Raw genomic sequence first — 23,497 nt, forward strand, 5'->3', positions numbered from 1 at the left:
TCCAAATGGCTAGTTCTCCCTATATTCCATGAGATCTAACCTTGCTTATCAGTCTCCCATGGGGAACCTTGTCGAACGCCTTACTGAAGTCCATATAGATCACATCTACTGCTCTGCCCTCATCAATCTTCTTTGTTACTTCTTCAAAAACTCAATCAAGTTTGTGAGACATGATTTCCCACACATAAAGCCATGTTGAAAGAGGTTGAATAGGCTAGGACTGTTTTCCCTAGAACGTCGGAGGCTGAGCGGTGATCTTATAGAGGTTTATAAAATCATGAGGGGCATGGATAGGATAAACAGATAAGATCTTTTCTCTTTTGGGTGAGGGAGTCCAGAACTAGAGGGCATAGGTTTAGGATGAGAGGGGAAAGATATAAATGAGACCTAAGGGGCAACTTTTTCATGCAGAGAGTGGTACGTGTATGGAATGAGCTGCCAGAGGAAGTGGTAGAGGCTGGTACAATTGCAACATTTAAAAGGTATCTGGATGGGTATATGAATAGGAAGGGTTTGGAGGGATGTGGGCCGTGTGCTAGCAGGTGGGACTAGATTAGGTTGGGATATCTGGTCGGCATGCGCAAGTTGGACTGAAGGGTCTGTTTCCGTGCTGTACGTCTCTGTGATTCTATAATACTCCATCATTGAATTGGTAAATCTTTATAACAGAATCTTTTCTGAAGATTAGAAAGTATAATGTCGATCAAAACAAAGTTACCAGCTGTTTTGAGTGGTTGTGAATGATATAGGTGCATGGGCAAAGAGAAAGCCTATGTCATTTGAAAGCGACAGAAGTGTGTATAACTGCCCTATCCACATAACAGAAACTTACTGCACAGGAACACCGCAGTGTTGTAACTGGCACAAGCACACAGTGGTCTCTGGAACATGTGCAATGTGCTATTGCAAACCATGCAATGTATCCCACTTCAGTAGCAATAGAAATACGAGCTGTCGATGAAACAAGCAGAGTAGTAGCCCCAGATACTTGGTATGGTCTTTCAGTTCCAGGACAGCTGAAGATCATAAAGGCATAAGATATAAGAACAGAATTAGGCCATTTGGCCCATCAAGTCTGCTCCACTATTTGATCATGGCTGATATGTTTCTCAACCCCACTCTCATGCCTTCTCCCTGTTACGTTGATCCCTTACCAATCACAAACCTATCTAGCTGTATCTTAAATGCCTTCAATAACTTAGCCTCCATAGCTCTCTCTGGCAGTGAGTTCCAGATTCAGCACCTTCTCGCTGAAGAAATTCCTCCTCATCTCAGTTCTCAAGGATCATTCATCTCTTCGAGGCTATGCCCCAAGGTCCTAGTCTCTCGTATTAGCAGAAACATCTCCACATCCACTCCATCCAGGTTTCTAAGTATTCTGTAAGCTTCAATGAGATTACCCCTCATCCTTCTAAACTCCATCAAAGTACAAACCCAAAGTCCTCAACTGGTCCTTTTGTGACAAGCCTTCACCCTGTGATCATTGTTGTAAACCTCCTCTGAAGAGGGCCAGGCGACATGGCAGAGACTGGCAAACGAGTAGCAGCTAAAGGATCTAACTTTACAGACACCACTGGGGAAGGCAGGGTTTGCTTCATCAGGCCCAGCCATTATCTTTGCCTTGCTCCCAGACTCCTTGGCCCCCTCATCCCCAGCACTGTGATATCGGCGACACAAAAACATCAATGTAGCATGCTGAGCTTAACAGTGTTTCCTGCAGCCATCATAGAGTTATAGAGATATACAGCATGGAAACAGACCCTTCGGTCCAACTCGTCCATGCTGACCAGATAGCCCAACCTAATCTAGTCCCACCTGCCAGCACCTGGTCCATATTCCCCCCCAAACCTTTCCAGTCCTATACCAGGTGCCTTTTAAATGTTACAATTGTACTAACCTCCACCACTTCCTCGGGCAGCTCATTCCACACACACCACGCGTGAAAAAGTTGCCCCTTAGGTCTCTTTTATATCTTTCCCCTCTCACCCTAAACCTATGCCCACTAGTTCTGGACTCCTCTACCCCAGGGAAAATACTTTGTCTATTTATGCTATCCATGCCCTTCATGATTTTATAAACCTCTATAAGATCACCCCTCAGCTTCCGACGGTCCAGGGAAAATAGCCCCAGTCTATTCAACCTCTCCCTATTGCTCAAATCCTCCAACCCTGGCAACATCCTTGTAAATCTTTTCTGAACCCTTTCAAGTTTCACAACATCCTTCCGATAGGAAGGAGACAAGAATTGCACTCAATACTCCAAAAGTGGCCTAACCAATGTCCTGTACAGCCACAACATGACCTCCCTGGCATACCAAACTCGTTCTTCACTATCCTATCTATCTGTGACTCTACTTTCAAGGAGCTATGAACCTGCACTCCAAAGTCCTTTCTTCAGCAACAGTCCTTACGACTATACCATTAAGTGTATAAGTCCTGCTAAGATGTGCTTTCACAAAATGCAGCACCTCAAATTTATCTAAATTAAACTCCATCTGCCACTTCTCAGCCCATTGGCTCATCTGATCAAGATCCCGTTGTAATCTGAGGTAACCTTCTTCACGTCCACTATACCTCCAATTTTGGTGTCATCTGCAAACTCACTAACTATACCTCTTAAGCTCACATCCTATTCATTTATATAAATGACAATAAGTAGTGAACCCAGCACATCATGGATTACACCTGCACATTCATTGGGGCCAGTTTGGTGTTATGATTAAGCATTCCAGTTTTGACTACGGCCTTCCCTAAAATGAGCAAAATTGACTAGTTACTAGTGGACATCACTGTGCTAATATTCATTAACATCCAAGATCTAATACCAACTGCCATCGATGAAAGTCTGTACCAAACTTCTACCACCCATTAGATTAAACAGTGTTTCCTAATCCCGAAAGGTCTGGCTTCATATTTTGAACAATGATGCCAAGTCCTAAACTGCCCAACTAACAAAAATAGCTCCTTCCAATCTACGACTTGTTTGAAGATCTTGAAAATTTTCTATCAAGTCACCTCTCATCCTTCTAAATTTCAGGTAATATGTCTCTGTAAACCTTGTAATTTAACCTTTGGAGTGCATATATTATTTGAATAGTAACAAAGTGGTCCCACCCATCAGGCCTAATTTCAGGGTCAACTCCATTTCCGTTGTAATGGAAGCCTTAACTGAATTTTGAATTGATCATGCCAACAGATATAACTTTCACCCCTTTAAGAGAGGATGAGCAGGAGATGCCAACCAATCAGATGGTTACTAGCTCTTCATAGTAATGTCACTAGAAACAGTGGCCACTGAAGGGGAGTCTCCACGAAAGCCAGTGGATGGCTGACCAGGAAAGGATTCCCTTATTTTTCTCAGTCCATCAGGATATCCTTGACAGTCATCCTGTTTGATAAGATTCCAATCTAATTGGCCACTTAAACACCCAATTGGCTGAAGGATAGGCTGGTCATCCACCAATGATACGGCCAATGGTAAATCTGAAACAGTGGTGGGAAGATAATGTGAACGGCTCACTCCACCATTCCTGCCAATTTTAAACCTCCTCTGCTACCTTGGCAATGGTTTTTTTGCCCAGTTCCTTTTTCAAAAGATAGTTTTGTAGTATTAAATTTGGTCCAAATGTAAAGGAATTTGAAACAGTTGTACATGAAGGAACTGACCAAATCAAACAGTGACAACTCTTATTCACATTTTGAATGCAAAGCACTACCTGAATTTTTATATTTTCATCAAATCAAATTTATACACTTACCAATGTCAATATATTTTGAATCCAAGGGTGTTCCAATGGAATTACACAATACTAGAACATACTAAAACAGAAGAAAATCAGGTGTTGTGAAATTGATTTTACCTTGTGTTTAATGAAAATAAGTTGCTTACAGTTTAATTAGCCCACTGTTATCGTTCTTACAGATGCACACAATGACATTACTGACATTTTGAACTGAACTTTCTGTCCTTAGTTTTTTTTTCCAGACAATCGGACTGTTTTGGGTTGTATGCCCAATCAGCAGCACTGCTGGTACAATGTGTTAAATGTAAATGGTGCCTCTGGGATCATGAATCAAATTAATTAGTTAGCAGGTGGATGGAGGACTTAGAAAGGCAATTCAGCATATGCTGGTGCAAGACTGGCCAGCAGCATTCACACTGTTCACCAAGACAATGACGCTGAGTTGGCTGGGACAAGAAAAGACAGCAGCCTCTTCACCACCAGCATTATCCAGCATAACAGATGCTGGACATAATCATGAAATTGAAAGCCTCTGCTTTTTGACAGCCTTGGATTTTGTAATGTGCACCTTTAATGTGCAGAATACGTTCTAATTTCATGAAGCTCTAACCTCCCAGTGATGACCTAAGAAGCAGGTGGGTTGCTGTGCTGCACACACTGTGTGGAATCCTTGCATTACTAGTCAAATTCTCAAAACATGTTAGCTAATTGTTTGAATAACAATCTCATTTGGCTTCCTGCATACACGGCAGGTTTTTTATTTATCTGTTCTTTCATCACAGGATGTGGATGTCACTGGCGAGACAAGCAATTGTTGCCCAAAGCCAACCATCCTTGAATTGAGTGGCTTGCTAGGCCATTTCAGATGGCAATTAAGTGTCAATAACATTGCTAGAATCACTTGGAAACTAGACCAGCTAAAGTCATTATTTGTGAATGAGCTGGGATTTTATATCGAACAACAATCACTTTATGGCCACATTAGAAAACTATTATAGATTCCAGATTTATTAATTGAATTGAAATTTGATCAACTGTTATGGTGGGATGTGAACTCACATCCCCAGAGCATTAGCTTGGCCTCTGAATTACTAGTCCAGTGACACTACACCACAATTTCCCCTTAAAAGTAAATGCGCAACAATTGCTCCTAGACAAAAAAGGGAGGAAGTGTTCATGTACAACACTATTTTCTAATTCTTGTCTCTAAACCCAACAAAATGTACCTTGTAAAATTCCCCCCAATAGCATGGAAATAAATTATGGAAATTGTTACCATAGCAACTATAGACTCCATCTCACTCTCATCCTTGCAAGTGCAGTGCATAAACAGAAAAACAAGTAAGTGACACAACAGAATAAATTGACAGTATTCTTACAGTTTCTGAAAATTAGTAAATAACAGTAAGTAATAAGGTAAAGATGGAGCTTACATTCATTGTATCCTCAGGGTTTTGTTTACTAAGTCATATCAGAGGCAGTTTAACAATATATCACACTGTTTTGAGGCGAGAATCACATATTAGTCAGACAATGCTGTTCACCACTACAGATCCTAGACTTTTATTCCAATTTAATTTAAATTCCTTAGCTGCCACAATGGGATTTTACTGGATTGTTAGTCTAGACCTGTGGATTTTACATAGTAACATAGCCATTATTTTATTAATTCTGTTGGTGAAACATATTTTCCACTGCAGTCCCTCATGGTGACAGCATAAATTATAAAAAATCATAAAAAGAGAACAGTTATTTGACCTATGGGCTGATCGCTTTTGACTGATCTCAGACTACTTTAATTATCAGTTTCCCAGATGTGAATTCTATTAGCTGACTTTGAAATTTGCCATTTAGCTATTTCTTCACACGAGCATCATTATTTCAATTCCAGAAAGCTGGTCAACTGTACTTCACAATGTTGAAAGAGAAAGGGAAGATGGATTTGGTTATTGCATCATGTTGAACATGGTAGAAATACTGGAGAATGATCATCTGAATGCAGGGGTGAAATTGTTCTTTCCACAATGCTACTGGACCTGCTGAGTGTTTTCAATATTTTGATTCAAATTTCTAGCACTAGCAACCTTTTGCTTTTGTAATAGTACTTGTTTAGTGGGTGATGCTTGGGATTTTCTCCACTAAAAGCCAAGATAATTTCTAGGAAATAAAGTTCTGGACACATATAAGATAATTGCAAAATGATTTTGTTGAAGGATGTGAATTGAGGGAAGCATGGAAACATAGAAACATACGAACAGGAGTAAGCCAATTGGCCCTTCAAGCCTGCTCTGCCATTCAATATGATCACTGCTGATCATTCATGTAGTATCCTGTTTCTACTTTCTTCCCATATTCTTTGATCCATTTACCCCGAAGAAATATTTGTATCTCTTGCTTGAAAACACAGTGTTTTGGTCTCAACCACTTTCTGTGGCAGAAAATTCCACAGGCTCACCACTCTCTGGCTGAAAGATTTATCTTCATCTCTGTCCTAAAAGGCCTACCCTTCATCCTTTGATTGTGACCTCTGCCTACACACGCCCTGTTCATCAAGAACATCCTTCCTGCATATATATTTCTTATCTTGTTAGAATTAGGTTTCTAGAAGACCATCTCACCTCTCCCTGACCCCCAAACTTCTCAACTCTAGTGAATGTAGTCCTAACTGATGCAATCTCTCCTGGTATGTCAGTCCAGTCCAGTCATACCAGGAATCAGACTGGCAAACTTCTTTGCACTCCCTCAATAGCCAGAACATCCTTCCTCAGAAAAGGAGATCAAAACTACACCCAATACTCCAGGTATGGCCCTATAAAGTTGCAGCAAGATATTCCAGCTCCTGTACTCAAATTGTTTTGCTATGAAGGTCAACGTGTCATTTGCTTTCTTCACCACCTGCTGCACGACAATGCTTACTTTCAGGGACTAGTGTACAATGACACCCGGGTCTTGTTACCTTCCCCCTTCCCCAATCTATTGCTGTTCAGATAATACACTGTCTGCCTGTTTTGCTATAAAAGTGAATAGCCTTATGTCAATGTTATACACCATCTACCATGTATTTGCGCACTTAACTTGTCCAAATCACACTGAAACTTCAGTGCACCCACCTCAAAGTAAACCCTCCCATCCATCTTAGACATATGGCACGGAGTTTCCTCATCCAGATCATTAATATATATTGTGAATAGCTGGGGTCCAAGCTCTAATCCCTGCAATAAGTACCCTGCCACTCGGAAACATATCTTTTTATTCCTACTCTGTTTCCTGTCTGCCAACTAGTTCTCAATCCACTTCAGTACACACCTTCTAATCCCACACACTTTAATTTTGCATACTAATTTCTTAATTGGGGCTTCATTGAAAACCTTCTGAAAATCCAAGTAAAACACATCTACTGCTTTCCTTTATCTCCTCTACTAGTTACATCCATTAAAAAAAATCAAGAGATTTGTCATGCATGACTTCCCCTTTGTAAATCTATGCTCTGTCTGTTGAATCTTACACTATCTTTCAAGTGCTCTGCTGTTACATTTCTTTATAATGAACTTTATCATTTTTCCCATTACCAACATTAAGTCTACAATTCACTGTTTTCTCCCGCCTCCCTTTTTTAAAATTCATTTGGGGTATGTGGGCGTTGCTGGCTGGGCCCAGCATTTATTGCCCAGCCTTAGTTGCCCCTTAGAAGGTGGTGTCTTCTTGAACCACTGCAGTCCACCTGCTGTGGTTTGACCCACAATGCCATTAGGCAGGGAATTCCAGGATTTTGACACAGCAACAGTAAAAGAAAGGTGGTATATTTCCAAGTCAGGCTGGTGAGTGGCTTGGAGGGGAACTTGAAGGTGGTGGTGTTCTCAAGTATCTGCTGCCCTTGTCCTTTTACATGGAAGTGGCTGTAGGTTTGGAAGGTGCTGTCTGGGATCTTTGCTGAATTTCAGCTGTGCATCTTGTAGGTACTACACACAGCTGCTACTGTGCATCAGTGGTGGAGAGAGTGGATGCTTGTGGATGTAGTGCCAATCAAGTGGCTGCTTTGTCCTGGATGGTGTCAAGTTTCTTGAGTGTTAGTGGAGCTGCACTCAGCCTGTCACATGGTGAGTATTGCACCTCATTCCTGATTTGTGCCTTATAGATAATGGACAGGCTCTGGGGAGTCAGGAGATGAGTTACTCACTACAGTATTCCTAGCCTCTGACCAGCTCTTGCAGCTACTATGTTTATGTGGCAAGTCCAGTTGAGTTTCTGGTCAATGATAACCCCCAGGATGTTGATATTAGGGTATTTAGTGATGGTAACACCATTGAATGTCAAGGGATGGCGATCAGATTGTCTCCTATTGGTGATGGTCATAGCTTGGCATTTGTGTAGAGCAAATGTTACTTGCAGCTTGTCAGTCTAAACCTGGATATTGTTCAGATCTTCTTGCATTTGAATATGGATTCCTTCAGTATCTGAAGAATTGTGAATGGTGCTGAACATTGTGCAATCATCAGCAAACATCTCCACTTCTGACCTTATGGTGAAGGGAAGCTGATTGATGAAGCAACTGGAGATGGTGGACACGATCCTGAGGAACTCCTACAGAGGTGTCCTGGAGCTAAAATGACTGACCCCCAACATCCACAACCATCTTTTTAGTATCAAATATGCCTCTAACCAGCGGAGAGTTTGTCTACTGATACACATCGATTTCAATTTTGCTAGGACTCCTTGATGCAATAATTGATCGAATGCAGCCTTTATGTCAAGAGCTGTCACTGTTCACTTCCAGTGCTTAGCTCTTTTGTCCATGCTTGTCCAAGTCTGTAATGAGGTCAGGAGCTGAGTGGCCCTGGTGAAGCCCAAACTGGGCATCACTAAGCAGGTAATTGCTGAGCACGTGCTGCTTTACAACACTGTTGATCACACCTTCCATCACTTTAGTGATAATCAAGACTAGGCTAATGGGGCAGTAATTGGCAGAATTGGATTTGTCTTGCTTTTTATGTAAGGACATACTAACACAGTCTTTTGTTTTAGTCCTTATTTCATAATCTCCCTTGAGAGTGCCACCCAATTTCCATTTTAAATTAAACCCTCCCTAGCCGCAAATGTAAGTACATGCCCTAGGAAGGATGATGCCAGGACTATATTTTTGGGGGATGGTTTAAATTAAGGGGACAGGCTGAATAGGCTGAGGCTTCTTTTCCTGGAGTCGTGAAGGCTGAGGGGTGACCTTACAGAGGTTTGTAAAATCATGAGGGGCATGGATAGTGTAATAGCCAAGGATTTTTTTTTCTCCGAGGTTAGAGATGTCCAAAACTAGAAGGCGCAGGCTTAAGGTGAGAAGGGATAGATTTAAAAAGGATCTGAAGATCTAAGTTTTTCACACAGAGGGTAGTGTGTGTATGGAATGAGGTGCCAAAGTAAGCGGTGGAGGCTGGTACAATTACAACATTTAAAGACATTTGGATATGATTATTAAGTCTTTCATCTTTGACACACTTAACGATCTAGGTTTGTTCAATGTATCATTGTATCACTGTAATCTTTTGCTATAAATTCGGCATCTTATGATCCTGCTTCACAACCACCTTATGAAGAAGCATCACTTCGAAAGCTAGTGCTTCCAAATAAACCTGTTGGACTGTAACCTGGTGTTCTTTGATTTTTAACTTTGTCCACCACAGTCCAACACCAGCTCATTCAAATCAAATTCAAAACAGGCACAATTGCTACTTGTGAATAGGGGAATAGCTTATTCATAATTAACCTCTTGGATTTCCTTTGCAATTTTAAAAAAGTTTTAATTTAATGTTTTATAATGGAGGAAATTAACATTGGAATCTTCCACAATTTTGACTTGCTGGATTACGATTTTAAAGGAATGCGATTGGGAAGAATACTAAAATTAGGGAGGAAAGTAACAAACAAATATTATTGGTGAATTTTAGAAGTAGGAAATAATTGATTAGAAAAGGAGGAATCTGGGCCAATTTTCCAGATTCTTTCCTCTCCAAACAGGAAGGTCAGATAAAAGGAGTGAAGATCTAAAACAAGAAATGAAAGTTAGATGTTCTCACCACCCCACCTCCATTTCCAGATCATTCACTGACTGGCTGCTTGGGTGCAGGAAAATCCAGAGAACATGTTGCTCTGAATAGCTTCTCAGTCCTGCAGGATATCCATGGGAATTACAAAGTCAAGCCAAGTAATTGAAATAAAGCTCTTATTAAATTGCAGGAATACATACCACCCGCTCACCTCCACAGGATTAAATGGAGTTTAAATTTTCTGGTTATCCATTTTCATCAATAGCAAAAGGTGTCTGATGTCTGAGGCCTAATATGCAGTTAAAATTTAGGACAGGAAATTCTGATGATCTGGGGCCTTGAACTGGAGCAGTGTGCTTTAGTTGCAAATATTTTATTATTTGTGACCATTTTTTGGCAACTGTGCTTTCTTATCCTTGTACGGCACAGTGAGACAGTGGTTAGCACTGCTGCCTCACAGCGCCAGAGACCTGGGTTCAATTCCCACCTCAGGCGACTGACTGTGTGGAGTTTGCACATTCTTCCTGTGTCTGCATGGGTTTCCTCTGGGTGCTCCGGTTTCCTCCCACAATCCAAAAATGTGCAGGTTAGGTGAATTGGCCATGCTAAATTGCCCATAGTGTTAGGTGAAGAGGTAAGCGTAGGGGAATGGGTCTTGGTGGGTTGCGCTTCGGCGGGTCGGTGTGGATTTGTTGGGCGGAAGGGTCTGTTTCCACACTGTAAGTAATTTTTTAAAAAATTACACTTTTGTTCTTCTCTATATCTCATTGTATGTTTCCTTGATAGTAGATTAGGGCAAAGTTAGACTGAAAAATACACCATTGAAACTCTCAAGCCTGCACTACCTTTCAATTACATCATGCCCGATCTATGCTTATGCTTAAACTTCAAGGCATTTGATCTGTGTTTGAACTTCAAGTCAACTATTTGTCATTGTTGTATATCAATTACAGAGCAAAGATCAGTTGATCCCAGTCTTGCAAGCATTTTATTCATATCAATTTTGGGATAAATGCTGAATGACTAAATATTTCAGTTACAACATTATTGTGAAATTTAGTAAATTGTGGAAATAATCTCTTACCTGCGGAGAACTGTCATCAGCTTTGGTTGCTAAAATGCAAAAGTCTCCGCATGTAGTTATTGAAATCAGACTCCTTACGTACTTTACATACTTTTCATTGTTCTTGGTGTCCCAAAAGACTACACAGTATTCCAGTCGATCTGGTCTGGTATATGCATACACTACTGTGTTAGAGCAATAACCCCACTGCCAAAAGGTTAAAAATTAGATCAGCATGTTTGCTCAGTGGAAAAAAATAGTTACTGTTTCATTTAAAAAAGGGTTCTTTATCCCACAAGTCACTAAAATGACAGACCATATTGCGTTAGCATACAATTACAGTAAATCATTAGCAAGGGAAAGGTAGAGTATAGAGAGGTCTTACTAAAAATGTCTAAAGTGTGACTGAGACCACATCTGGAGAAATGAATCTCATTTTCAACTCCTTATTAAAAGGATTATCGATTTGCATTGGAGATAATACACAGTGCATTCATTTGACTGACTTCTGTGTTGAAGAAATTTCCTATGAGAAAAAGATGGGACTACAGAAAAATGAGAGGTGATGTTATAGAAAAAGAGAAGGATCCTGAGGCAAAATGAAAGGGTAGATGCTGAGTGGATGGTTCCTTTCATGAGTGAACCTAAAATTAGGGGAATGACTGAGGAGTCCTGCCATCATTTGCGACTGTTGACCAAAAGCACAAACGCATTTTAAGTAGTGTACTAAAGATAGACAGAGAGAGGTTTAGAGAAGGAATTGCAGAGCTTAGATCTATTAAAGTTCAAAGTATAGCATTAATTTGCAATATTGTGATAGCAATCAGAGATGACATCAGGATTAGGGAACATAGACATGGCTTACAGGCCTGAAGGAGGTTTCAGTGATGGAGAGAGGCAAGATTACAGAGAGATTGGAAAACAGTTATAAGAATTTTGAAACTGTTGCCAGGCTGGGAGCCAATGTATATCAGCAAGCTTGAAAGAGAAGGGTAAACAGGAATTGATACAAATTATGAAAAAGGAAGCAAAATTTTAGACCAGACTAAATTATAGAGGGTGCAGGATAGAAGGCCAGGAACGTGTTGGAATAGTCAAACCTTGAATTAAAGTTGTCGATGAGAGGTTTTGGTGGGAAAGATGGTGAGGGGCATTAAAATGCACTCATTATCATGGGTGATTATGTGAGCTGAGATATTTCTTCAGTACTTGGATTTTAGGAATTATCTTCAAAAATAATAAACATATAGGTTTTTCTGTTAAGTATGTCATATAATTCTTAACTACAAATGTAAACACTTTATCTGAAAAAATGCATAACTGTATAACTTTAGAACATGCAAAAATATTTAGGGATGCCACTGGTTTTACCTTGTAATCCGGTCTGATGTTGGCAAAATAAATAAAAGAATCAACAGCAAGTGCAATTCTCAGCCCTCCTCCTTCCCATGACACTGCATACATCTGCTTGCCAGACACTTTTAATGTGCGCAAATGCTTGAGAAATTAGCATAGTGGAGAAAACACATATCGTGACTCTCAAAATACCAAGAATGTAATATACAACATCGCAATGTACTTCAAATTTAGCAGTTGCATCTTCTGTCTGAAATTGATGTTGCTCCAGATAATTTTAGATATTTCAGTTTGAATACTCTGACTTAAAACCTTTACACTAAGTACAATTATAATTCTTCAAACACTTCTGATAAAGAAACAAACAAAAAATTTGCATTTGGATAGAATAATTTATTTCCTGAGAACATCCTAAATCATTACACAGCCAACTACTTTGAGGCATGGTCATGTTTTGTCAGCAACCATGGCAGACAACCTGATTATAGAAACAATTTAGTTTGCTTTGCAATGCTACTAACTTACTTAGTTCAGATGTTTAGAATATTATCTCAATTATTGAAGCTCTGTAATTCAAACAAGCACAACCTTTTTCTTAAAAAAAACTGAGGCTTTATGAAATAGGCTACATAATTAACTTAAAATTCGACCTATCAAAAGCAGAAAAAAACTCACCTCACCAAATGGAGTGTAGAATTGCACAACATTGATCTGCTTGTCCTGTCCAACTGATACTTGGGAACCAGCAACAGCCAATACACTACCACAGTAGTTCCACTGAATGCCAACCACATTTATACCAGTATCAATCAAGACAGCATCTGTTAAGAGAAATACAAGAAGATTGCACCTGAGGAATCAGACAAGGCCTTGGTTTAAAGTCTCATCCAAAAGATAACACTTCCATCTGTTTATCATCCCCCCAGCACTATTCTGATGGTGTCAGAATGAAGTTTGAGTACTAGTAACTAAGCTACTGCTGACACTAACACTGACAATATTCATACAACATTTGTAAAATATTGCACTAGTTTCAGATATGGGTATGCATTGGTGAAAAAACTAAAAAAGATAACAAAATTCCTCAAAAATATTCTATGGCCAATTTACACAATGATAATGCTCACTTTCATCATGCTCATGACGCATTATTTGACATCGACCATTGTCTAAGCAGATAGCTAAGCAGGGACAGTCTGGTTCAACATATCCCTCAGTTCCTGAGTACCAATGGATACCAACAATGCTGACTGCACCAGTCACATTGGCAAGACACTGCAGCACCAGCTTTACCTAAAGAAAATACAAAGACATATTGAATACATATTTCAGTTGAATGACAGATATGCCCTTTTATTACATTTATTCAATATGCCAGTATTTATTGTCCATCTCTCATATGCAGAGGCTGTCAAAAGTTAACCACATTGCTGCGAGTCTACATTCAAATGGAGGCCAGATCAGATAGGATCTCCTTACGCAAAGGGCATTAGTAAACCAGGTGGAATTTTAATGACAATAAATTTGATTTTTAATTCCAGATTTTTGATGAAATCAAGTTTCACCATTTGCCATGGTGGGATTTGAATCCATATCTCCAGAACATTAGCCTGGGGTTCTGATTTACTTGTCCATTGACATCATCACATGACCACTGCCTCCCCTTGTTATGTGTCAAACAGCTGTTAAATTGTTACTACAGTATTAAAATGACATTAAAAATTGTGCACTTTGTACACAATTCTGTTTTCAAAGTTGCTACCAATTAATTTAGTCTAATAAGATCATTGTTTCAGTAGATGAAGTGAGAATTACAATTTTAATAATAATTTTTTCTCAAGAGACTTTCATAATAGATAATTTTCATAAGTATACACTTTCACTTCATTCAAACTGAATACAACAGTATCAATCCTTCAAATCTCAGCCAACACTGAATGGTCTCAAACATTGCATTTTTTAAAAAGTACTGGCATTCTTTTTAATAGTATACTTAGGATATTTAAAGTAGGATATGTTTTAAAAGGAGCCTTGATAAATTTGCAAGTTAATGTAAAAGTTCCATAAGAACAGCAAAAAACATAATGAAAAAACTATAAGCTTACAATAAAATTTCCTTGGCTATCATATATGTGTATTTCTCCATTTGCCATGCCAAATATAAGAATCTTGCTGTCTGGTGACCATGCAACTTGAGTTAATTGGAGGCCCTTCAATTCCTTACCCCAAATACGATTACCTGATAAAATACAGAAAACATGAGACAATCAAAGAAAATGTTAACCATCAAGAAGTTAATATTAATTGGCAGTTACAGGTTTTAAAGTAGAAACACATTTTTTTCAAAAATGTTAACATACATAATTAGTTTAAAATAGATCATTCATTACTAAACAGCAGTATAGTTATGAAATTAATTTCAATGGACAATGATGTCATAAATGTTTAGAGCATTTTTTATTGGAAGTGACAAGGAATTTTATTAAACTGAATAATCCATGTAAGTTCTAGATATCTTAATTAGTGAGTTTTGAGAAGATTTGTAGGTCAGGTTGAGGTTCTGGATGTATTGACTGGTGACGAAATGTCTGAAAATGAACCTTCCAGCTCAGTCAGCAAACCTACATCCAGATCTCTGAATGCCAGAACTTAATTCAGGTTAAAACATTTCAGTCTGAAATACATTACCATCCACTGAACCCACAATGACAGCACCATCTTCATACACAATACAGATTTTCTGTCCATCAGCATTCCAGCTCATACTGCGAACCACAGATTTGTTTCTGTTATTAATCATTTCCTCATACCAAGACCCTGTAATAAATTCACAAACATTGGGTTTAATTTTAAAAAATCAAAAGCTAATAAGTAGCTGTTCCAATCTTGTTCAAAGAGGAACTAGAAAACTGCTACAGTGAGCATCTTCAATTATAATGCATGGGAATATTATATTTTGTTATTTTTCCTAAATAATTTCTAATGCATTGATACAATAGCCCCACAAGTGCGTAACTATAACATCTTCACAGTTGTATTTTCTCTGTTAAATTTATATTCCCTAAACACACAAAAATTCCAAGAATAAAGGATCTTATAATTTACCACTTGCTCTAATTTTACTCCCAATGTAGTTTTTGCTTTTCAGCTTTCCCTTGAAGTTTTTCAACTTATTAATGTTTCTTTCAGCTACAACTGTAATAAGACTGTGCCTCCAACTATTCAACCTGATAGGCTCTCTCTCATCAATTTCTATGCCCTATTCTTATGATATATGTAGAAATGAAAGATGTGTATTAATATGCATATCAGGTCAGATTTACTTATCTTAATTGCAATATAAACATCTTCTATTTTTAAATAGTGCTGTCCAAAATAAGAAAGGATATTAAGTAAAGATAAGTTGTTTAAGGTAAAGTCACCAAAGAGTCAGAGGGCTGCTCTCTCATGAGAGAGAGAAAAGTGGTGGTGAGTTTATTGCAAAGGTCACCAAGCTTCAAGCAAGGAGTGAGATTGAGAATGCAGGATCTTCATGCATTTAATTGGTGCAGGAACCAAATTCATGTCGTTTGTATTACTATGCATCGCAAATCCATGTAAGATAGTCACCAAGAAATTCAAACAGGAATTCAGAAGTTTCTTTACACAGTGTGATAAGGACATTCAGAGTTGGCTAACCACAGGAATGTTTAAAGTGAATAGTGTAGAGGCAGTTAAAGGGAAGATAGACAAACATTTAAGGGAAAAAGGAGGTAATGATCAAATGGTATTATCGCTAGACTAATAATCCAGAAACATAGGTAACTAGGAACAGGAGAGTGGGCAATTCAGCCTTTCCAGCCTGCTCCGCCATTTAACACGATTATGGCTGATCAACACCACTCCCCTGCCTGCTCCCACATCCCTTTATCCCTCTTTTCATCAGAAACATATCTATTTCTTTCTTGAATCTGTTGATTAATTCTGCTTCCAAAGCACTCTGTGGCAATGAGTTCCATAGATTCCTAACCCTCTGAGAGAAGTAGTTTCTCCTCATCACAATTTTGAACTACCCCCTCTCACTCTATATCTATGACCGTCCCTCAAGGGGGAAGACCTGTTCAATGTTCACCTTATCGATCCTTTAACATCTTACAATCTCAAGGAGATTGCCTTCGTTCTTCTGAACTCCAGCTAATGTTCTGGGGTCCGTGGTTCAAATCCCACCATGGCAGATGGCAGAATGTGAATTCAATAAATAATCTGGAATTAAGAACCAACTAATAACCATGAAATCAATGCTAATTGTAGGAAAAACCCATCGAGGTCACTAATACCCTTTAGGGAAGAAATCTGCCATCCTCACCAGGTCTGACCAATATGTGACTCCAAACCCACAGCAATGAGGTTGACTCAATTGCAATGGGCAGCTTAGGATAGGCAATAAATGTTGGCCAACCAGGAATCCCATTTCCCACAAATGAATAACAAAAACAGATGGTTGTGATAGTAGATTTAGCTGAGAAAAAAATGTGGAGGTGCTGGTGTTGGACTGGTTGGACAAGGTTTTTGACCAAGAAAAAAAATGGGAAGTGATTTGAATGAAGTATAAATACCAGCAAACACTGGTTGAGTCGAATGGTCTATTTCTGTGTTACATTTTTGATGCGATGCATCTACGTAATGTAAGTGTCCAATAAGTCATTTCACAATAAGCATATTGTTCACATCATAATCAATTTTGTTGTTTACCACAAGAAGTGTTAACTGACCTTTGTACAACATCCACACAATAATGAGACCATTCTGGTCACTAGTTGTCAACTTCTGGTACTGTTCATTCCAAGTCACCACTTGTACAGCACCTGGACAAACAGATTAATGAAGATAACTGTACAACAGAAAATCATTTCCAACCTAGTCTCTGTATTATTCATGCCATAAGTAATTTATAACTTGTATCACATTAAACTTTTGCAAACATTGCACCCATTAATAATTATACATTACCCACAGAAATGATAAAGATATACAGGCAAGAGAAAAGGGAATTATTGCATTTTGAAAAAATTATAATTCATGGAATAATTAAGCATTAATTATAATCTACGAAAGAATCTTATGCAAAAAAGTAATAGTTTGGCAGTAAATGGTAATGCAGGTAATAATATTATAACCAGGGATTGAACAGATCACCTGTTTTTTTCCACCTCTTCATCAGGTTATTAGGAAGCACGAAGAGTCATGTGTAGTAGAATTTGATGGGTACTTTATCATATTAACTGCATACAGATGGGGACACATATGGCTGTACATTAATATTATTTAAAAGTGTACACTCTATATTATAGATTTTCTTTCCAATTTGGGAAATCAAATTCCAAAAATTAAAATCAGGCAGAAAAGTTAAGTCAACTCAAGCAGTTACCTTGCTACTTTGGGTGATTAAGATTGACAAGCTAGTACATAGGTTAATATACTAGCTATAGCAGTCACGTGATCACATGCCAAATATATACTTCATAATGACAGCTGTTGTGCCAGAGTAGTACTGTCCCTACCTCTCGGCTAGAAGTCGCAGATTCAAGGCTCACCTGTTCCAGAGCAGTGTCATAACATGTCTGAACAGGTTGAATAAAAACATCCATAGTTTCTTAAACAGACAAATCCACCAAACAGGTTGGTTACCACACTCATTTGTCAGGAATAATTGGACTGATATATTTTCTTAGGTGAGGCAGGGAAGAGGAATTAGCCAGTTAATGAAAGAAAACCTTTCATAAAAGCACAGTTGGGGGAAATTTTTCCCAGGCTACATGTTGTACATATCCTAGCAGGTGGGTTCATAGCTGCTATAGTAAGAATCAGAAAGCCCACTAATTCTGCTGAGATAACAAAACAATAATTATTTTTAAAAAGCGTAAAGAAAACTCATCTGGAGGAGCTTATGAGACTCATTAATTTCTTACAGGTGAAAACTCAATTAATAACTCAATAAAAACCAAAAGAATTGCAGATGCTGTAAATCAGAAACAAAAACAGAAGTTACTAGGAAAGCTCAGCAGTCTTGGCATTGGTGAAGCAAAATCAGAACCGGAACCAAAATGTTAACTCTGATTTCTCTCCACAGATGCTGCCAGACCTGCTGAGCTTTCCCAGCAACTTCTGTTTTTGTACTCAATCAACAACATCGCAAGTAAATTTTGGTCAGCATCTCAGGTTGTTTCCTATAAACTTTTGGCATATAATTTATCTACATGAAATTTTGGGTGGTAACTAATAAGATGATTTAATAGATAAAAATCTTAAAAGTTTAATGATTTTGCTTTGAATTTATTAACAATCACACCCCCTCACCCCTGCAATCACAATGACATGCTGCATCTTTACACAGAATGCCTATCAATCCAATCAAGGAGCTGAGTCTATTACATCAAAAGGAACTGGTTAAAACTTACTTCAGTTTAGGCAGATCAATAAATTCTGGTTATATATTTAATCTGCTATCTGAACAATTTAGCAACCATAGCAAAGGGATCAGTCATTTTAATTTGCATCCAACAGCTAACACCTAGAGTAGCTGCACAGAGCATTCATCGTTAAACACAAAGAAAGAATAAAAGTAAAAAAACTTACCGCTGTGTCCTTCCAGTGTTTGATTCATGGAAAGGTTACTGGGTGCAGCCAGTCCCTTTAATCTCGTATCATCTACAGAAATCCACAATGGCTAATTAGAACTTAAGATAAAATACTATGTCATGATAGTATCTATTGACGCTTTAAATACAGATACAAATTTGAAAAAAATGAATGAAACTAAAAGTAGCTATCAGGTATGAAAAAAATCTTAAAGACTCAAAAAAAACCAAATGTGCCAGTTTTGTTTTCTAAACTAAGTTCCTCTTCTCTTAAAAATAGTGGTCTATAATTAATTTTGTCGATGGGAGAAGACTGGAAATTCTACCTGAAAATACACTTATTTTAGGGTTCATTCTGCTGGTGATAAGACAAACAATTCATGGGGAACACCATTTGAATGTGTCAAAAATAATATTATGGAAATCAGTGGAAATTATAAAAAGCTAAGGAAAATCTCACCACATATTTCATCATCATAATGAAAAGAAACAATTCAATCCATTTAACTACAATATTATTAACTAAAGTACGAATATACTGGTCTCCATTCTTTTCAGATAGAAAGAATACCTACATCTGCTTCAACTCAACAAACAGATGACAGACATTCTCAGGTTCATTTCTCAGGGGATTGATTTGACCAATCTACTCCACCGCCCCATGGCCAAACATTTCAACTCCCCCTTCCACTCTGCCGAGGACATGCAGGTGCTAGGTCTCCTCCATCGCCACTCCCTCACCACCCAACGGCTGGAGAAAGAATGCCTCATCTTCCACCTCGGGAGCCTTCAACCCCATGGCATCATTGTGGACTTCACCAGTTTCCTCATTTCCCCGCACCCCCCTCCCCACCTTAGCCCAGTTCCAACCTTCCAGCTCAGCACCTTCCTCATGACCTGTCCCACCAGTCAATCTTCTTTCCCATCTACACACTCCACCCTCCTCTCAAACCTATCACCTTCACCCCCACCTCCATCCACCTATTGCACTCTCAGCTACCTTCTCCCCAGCCTCACCCCCTCTCCCAATTATCTCTCCACCCCTGAGTCTCCCAGCCTCATTCCCAATGAAGGGCTTTTGCCCGAAACATTGATTTTCCTGCTCCTCTGATACTGCCTGACCTGCTGTGCTTTTCCAGCATCACTTTAATCTTGACCAACCAGAGTCTATTCGCAAACCAATCAGCACTCTCTTCTCAGACAGAATCAATGCTGTATTAGGAACATTGGGTGGAATGTTCCCACACATTTTTGGCAAGTGTCAATTTCAGAGAGTTCCACAGAGGGTTTCCCTCCATGAACGCTGATGACTTTTCTCACACAAGTCTCCACGATTCATCTCATTACTAATGCATTGCATTAGCAGAGGTAAGTGTTCATATGCAGGATTTGTTGATGTTCACACGGGTGCCACATCAAAATCTCAGTTGCACATTAGCTCGAACAATGCAAGCCAGGAAATGTACTGAATGCTGTGTTGCTCCATTACTAATCCAAAGAAGCTGGCTCACCAAGGGAAGCTGGCAACCCAGTTCACTGATAGGGACCAGGGGATCTTTGTGGAGTGAAGGGCCATCCTCTTTCCTCAGGATCACCAATGGAGACTATAACATTAGACTGGTCTGAGGTAGCCATCTGGATGCAGTGTCTACAGTTTCAAGTAATATGTCACAATGATACAAGTTCAATGGTAAGTGCAACACACTAATTTTGCTACTGCATGCACCTCCCACCACAGCTCATATCACTCCCAGTAATGCATGCAGCATCTTCCCTCAATGACTCTCACCAAACTAAATCCCCACATAACTAAGCCTTCCTGCTCTCTTTGCTTCCCATTCACTTACGTGGGACACCTTTTCTACTCCTATACCATCACTAACAGCTGTTAGTCAATTTCATCTCACTCAATCCTTCTTTTGCCTCAGCACAGAAAAAAACGGTCCACAATAGGGATGAAAGGGCCAAGATGGTTGGTGGGGTGGCTCACATTCAAAGCTCCTACAAGAAGAGAATCCTTGAGCTCACAAGGAAGGACTGTAACCAATCTAAACACCTGAATAACCATGGCCAAACCCCCACACTAGAATTAGGTGATTCCCTTTACTGAATATGGCACTATCTCTTGACTGACCAGAATCCCTCTTGACTCAACTAAGGACTGCACTCTTCGATTTTCAATCATGACCATCTAACTGAAGCACACTCAATGTGTTTGTCACATAGATTGCTGGCACATGCTGTGGGCATGACACAGACACAGCATGGTAACAAAGAGCAACATGTCCAATCCCTTGATATTCAGTGCTGGCAAGCATGACAAGCTGCTTGGCTTTCAGTCTGCTAAAAGACAAGGCAAGACAGAGATTCTGCGCACATCCAAGTAAATGAGTCTACACGCAGAGTGTCTGGTATAAGTATGCGGTATCAGGTGCAGGTAAGCTCCAAAGTGCGGTAGTGAAGTGCTGAACTGTCTATGTCACTCCAGGATGGGCCATGATGATATGGTGATCCTGGTGTTTTGCCAATGCTGAATTCCATGGACGGAGTTGGTCACTGTCCATGAGCATATCCTAAGATGATGGGAAACAATGGTCAACACAGAAGTTGGGAGAAGATGCTGGCAAGCTCCAGAAACTAAGTAGCTGCTCTGACTTTCAATTCAGGAATTGGTGCCGTCTACTTTCTCATCAGCATCTGGAAGAATAGCAGCCTGCATGTAAATGAGGTGGGATTAGTGAACATTGAGTTGTTAATGCATGCAATTAGGGCCCTTGCCACTTACTACCAAGATTTTCATCTTACCATTGAAATCTTAGGGGAAAACAGACTTCCTTTTCATTTTAGCAACATTTGCTATTAACAACAACTGCGGGCACCAACGCACGATTGTTCATTGGGGAATGCATGGTACAAGCATAGATTTTGCGTGTGACATCATGGGGAAATTCACTCCTGCACAAATGCAGGGAAACATACCCGATTTTGAACTGGACTTCAGTGGTGGGGAGAGGGACGAGGGATGCCAGTGGCCAGGCACGAAATCCACAGAGTGAGAAGGGAAGTAGGTCAAAAAGTCAGAGTTGGAGTTGACAAGGAGCGCTCAGACCCTGGTGGGGAGGCGCAAGGGGGGGAGCATGATATAGGAAACCCTCGCCCCATTCGTCTCCATTTGTGCTCTCCCCAGCTCTCTTCACCCCGATCTCCATGCTGATTCTGAAGAAGAACCATATCAGACTTGAAATGTTAACTGTTTCTCTAGCCACAGCTGCTGCTAGAATGCTGAGTATCTCTAGCAATCTCTGTGTTTGTTTCAGATTTCCAGGATCTGCCATATTTTGCTTTCACAACAGGACAACATTTTGCTACTTCTTAAGCCAATCCAATCTGATATAAATCCCCAATTATTTTCCTTGTGTGACCTGGCCTTCTTACTTGACCAATACATTCCTCTGGAGAAATATATACTTCCTCTAACCCAGATCATCCTCAAAGTGAGCAGTCAGAACTCCAAATGAGATTGCAGGCTAAAGTTCTGGGGTCACAAGTTCCAAGTAGCAATGGCCACCATGGAGCTTCAACTGAGTTACAGCAGCTATGTTCTGGCACTACAGGCCTCATGCTCTCACAGGCTCTCACTCCACATTCCGCACTATTCATCCCTCACTCCCCAACCCCCATCCCACCCCATGCTCTCAAAAGCCACTCCCACCCGAGCACTCGTAGTTCTCCGTAAAGGAGATGACAATTTTAAAGTTGGTAATTTGGTAAGCCTTAAAGTTGGATCACTGTTGGAGATAGTTTGGGAAGCTCTCATTAACTATTGCACATACTTCTGTAACATTTGGCATGCCAGTATATAAGCCCAAGACTTTTTTTCTTTTCAAGATTGAACAATCAAGGCTTTATAGCTATGACTCTAAGTAGTCTGGCTGCTCGCTTCCATACGTATACAATTTCTTTACCCCACCATCTCACAGAAAAGAGAACAGTTCACCATCTACAGGGTCATCTTGGCCATGAAACTGTGAATCTGCCACATGTATTTTGGAAATTGAACAATACATTATGGCATTTTTTTCCTTACCTGTTTGTGTTTCAAGTTTCAGCACTTTTAAAAGGCCGTCTTCCCCTCCACATGCAATAAATCCTTGGTCTTTATTCCATGAAACACATCTCAACTGATTATTATTAGGAATAGCAATCTGAAATTAAATTCAAAATAAAATATTGTGCATAAATACAAACTAAAATTCGGTTAAGAAACATGCACCATAACTTGTAAATATATAAGTAATGAAAACATGTATCAAAAAGTAACACTGCAACTTCAAACCAGTACAACAACTAAATAGTAATAGTATCATAATTTAGTGATTCCAAATTTATTGAAGAACCTTCTTTACATTCCAGAAAAGAACATACCCACTGTTAATAACTACATAATCTTCTATTGGAAGAATCATATACCAGGAAAAAAAATAGTTAAGGGAAAGTTTTTTTTGTTTTACTTGAAGGTGGAGTTTCAAATAAAGGCTGTTTCCCACCATAATGCACTTAAAGTCCTCATCCTCATATTTCTATCACTGTAGGGTTGAGTTAATTTTCAACAATTAATAATTTAGACTTTACTAAACTAGAAAGGAATTAAAAGTAAATTCTGTTATATTGAAGTCAATTATTT

General features: G+C 39.2%; 1 protein-coding gene across 2 annotated transcripts in view; it reads right to left on the reverse strand.

Annotated features, from left to right (window-relative positions):
- The window catches only part of wdr35 (WD repeat domain 35), a 115,165-nt gene that overhangs the window by 83,332 nt on the left and 8,336 nt on the right, over positions 1-23,497 (reverse strand). The window contains exons 2-12 of one of the 2 annotated variants that reach the window (XM_043676508.1): positions 22,901-23,018; positions 18,812-18,883; positions 16,948-17,040; positions 14,885-15,013; positions 14,302-14,435; positions 13,324-13,489; positions 12,872-13,017; positions 12,212-12,337; positions 10,862-11,047; positions 5,019-5,051; positions 3,758-3,818 (exon numbers count right to left, since the gene is read on the reverse strand). In XM_043676508.1, the coding sequence (XP_043532443.1) occupies positions 3,758-3,818; positions 5,019-5,051; positions 10,862-11,047; positions 12,212-12,337; positions 12,872-13,017; positions 13,324-13,489; positions 14,302-14,435; positions 14,885-15,013; positions 16,948-17,040; positions 18,812-18,883; positions 22,901-23,018 (1,264 nt within the window). The remainder of the gene's footprint in view (positions 1-3,757; positions 3,819-5,018; positions 5,052-10,861; positions 11,048-12,211; positions 12,338-12,871; positions 13,018-13,323; positions 13,490-14,301; positions 14,436-14,884; positions 15,014-16,947; positions 17,041-18,811; positions 18,884-22,900; positions 23,019-23,497) is intronic. The other variant, XM_043676517.1, reaches the window with a different exon arrangement.

The sequence above is a fragment of the Chiloscyllium plagiosum genome, chromosome 3 (assembly GCF_004010195.1).
Source record: "Chiloscyllium plagiosum isolate BGI_BamShark_2017 chromosome 3, ASM401019v2, whole genome shotgun sequence".
Classification (NCBI taxonomy): Eukaryota; Metazoa; Chordata; class Chondrichthyes; order Orectolobiformes; family Hemiscylliidae; genus Chiloscyllium; species Chiloscyllium plagiosum.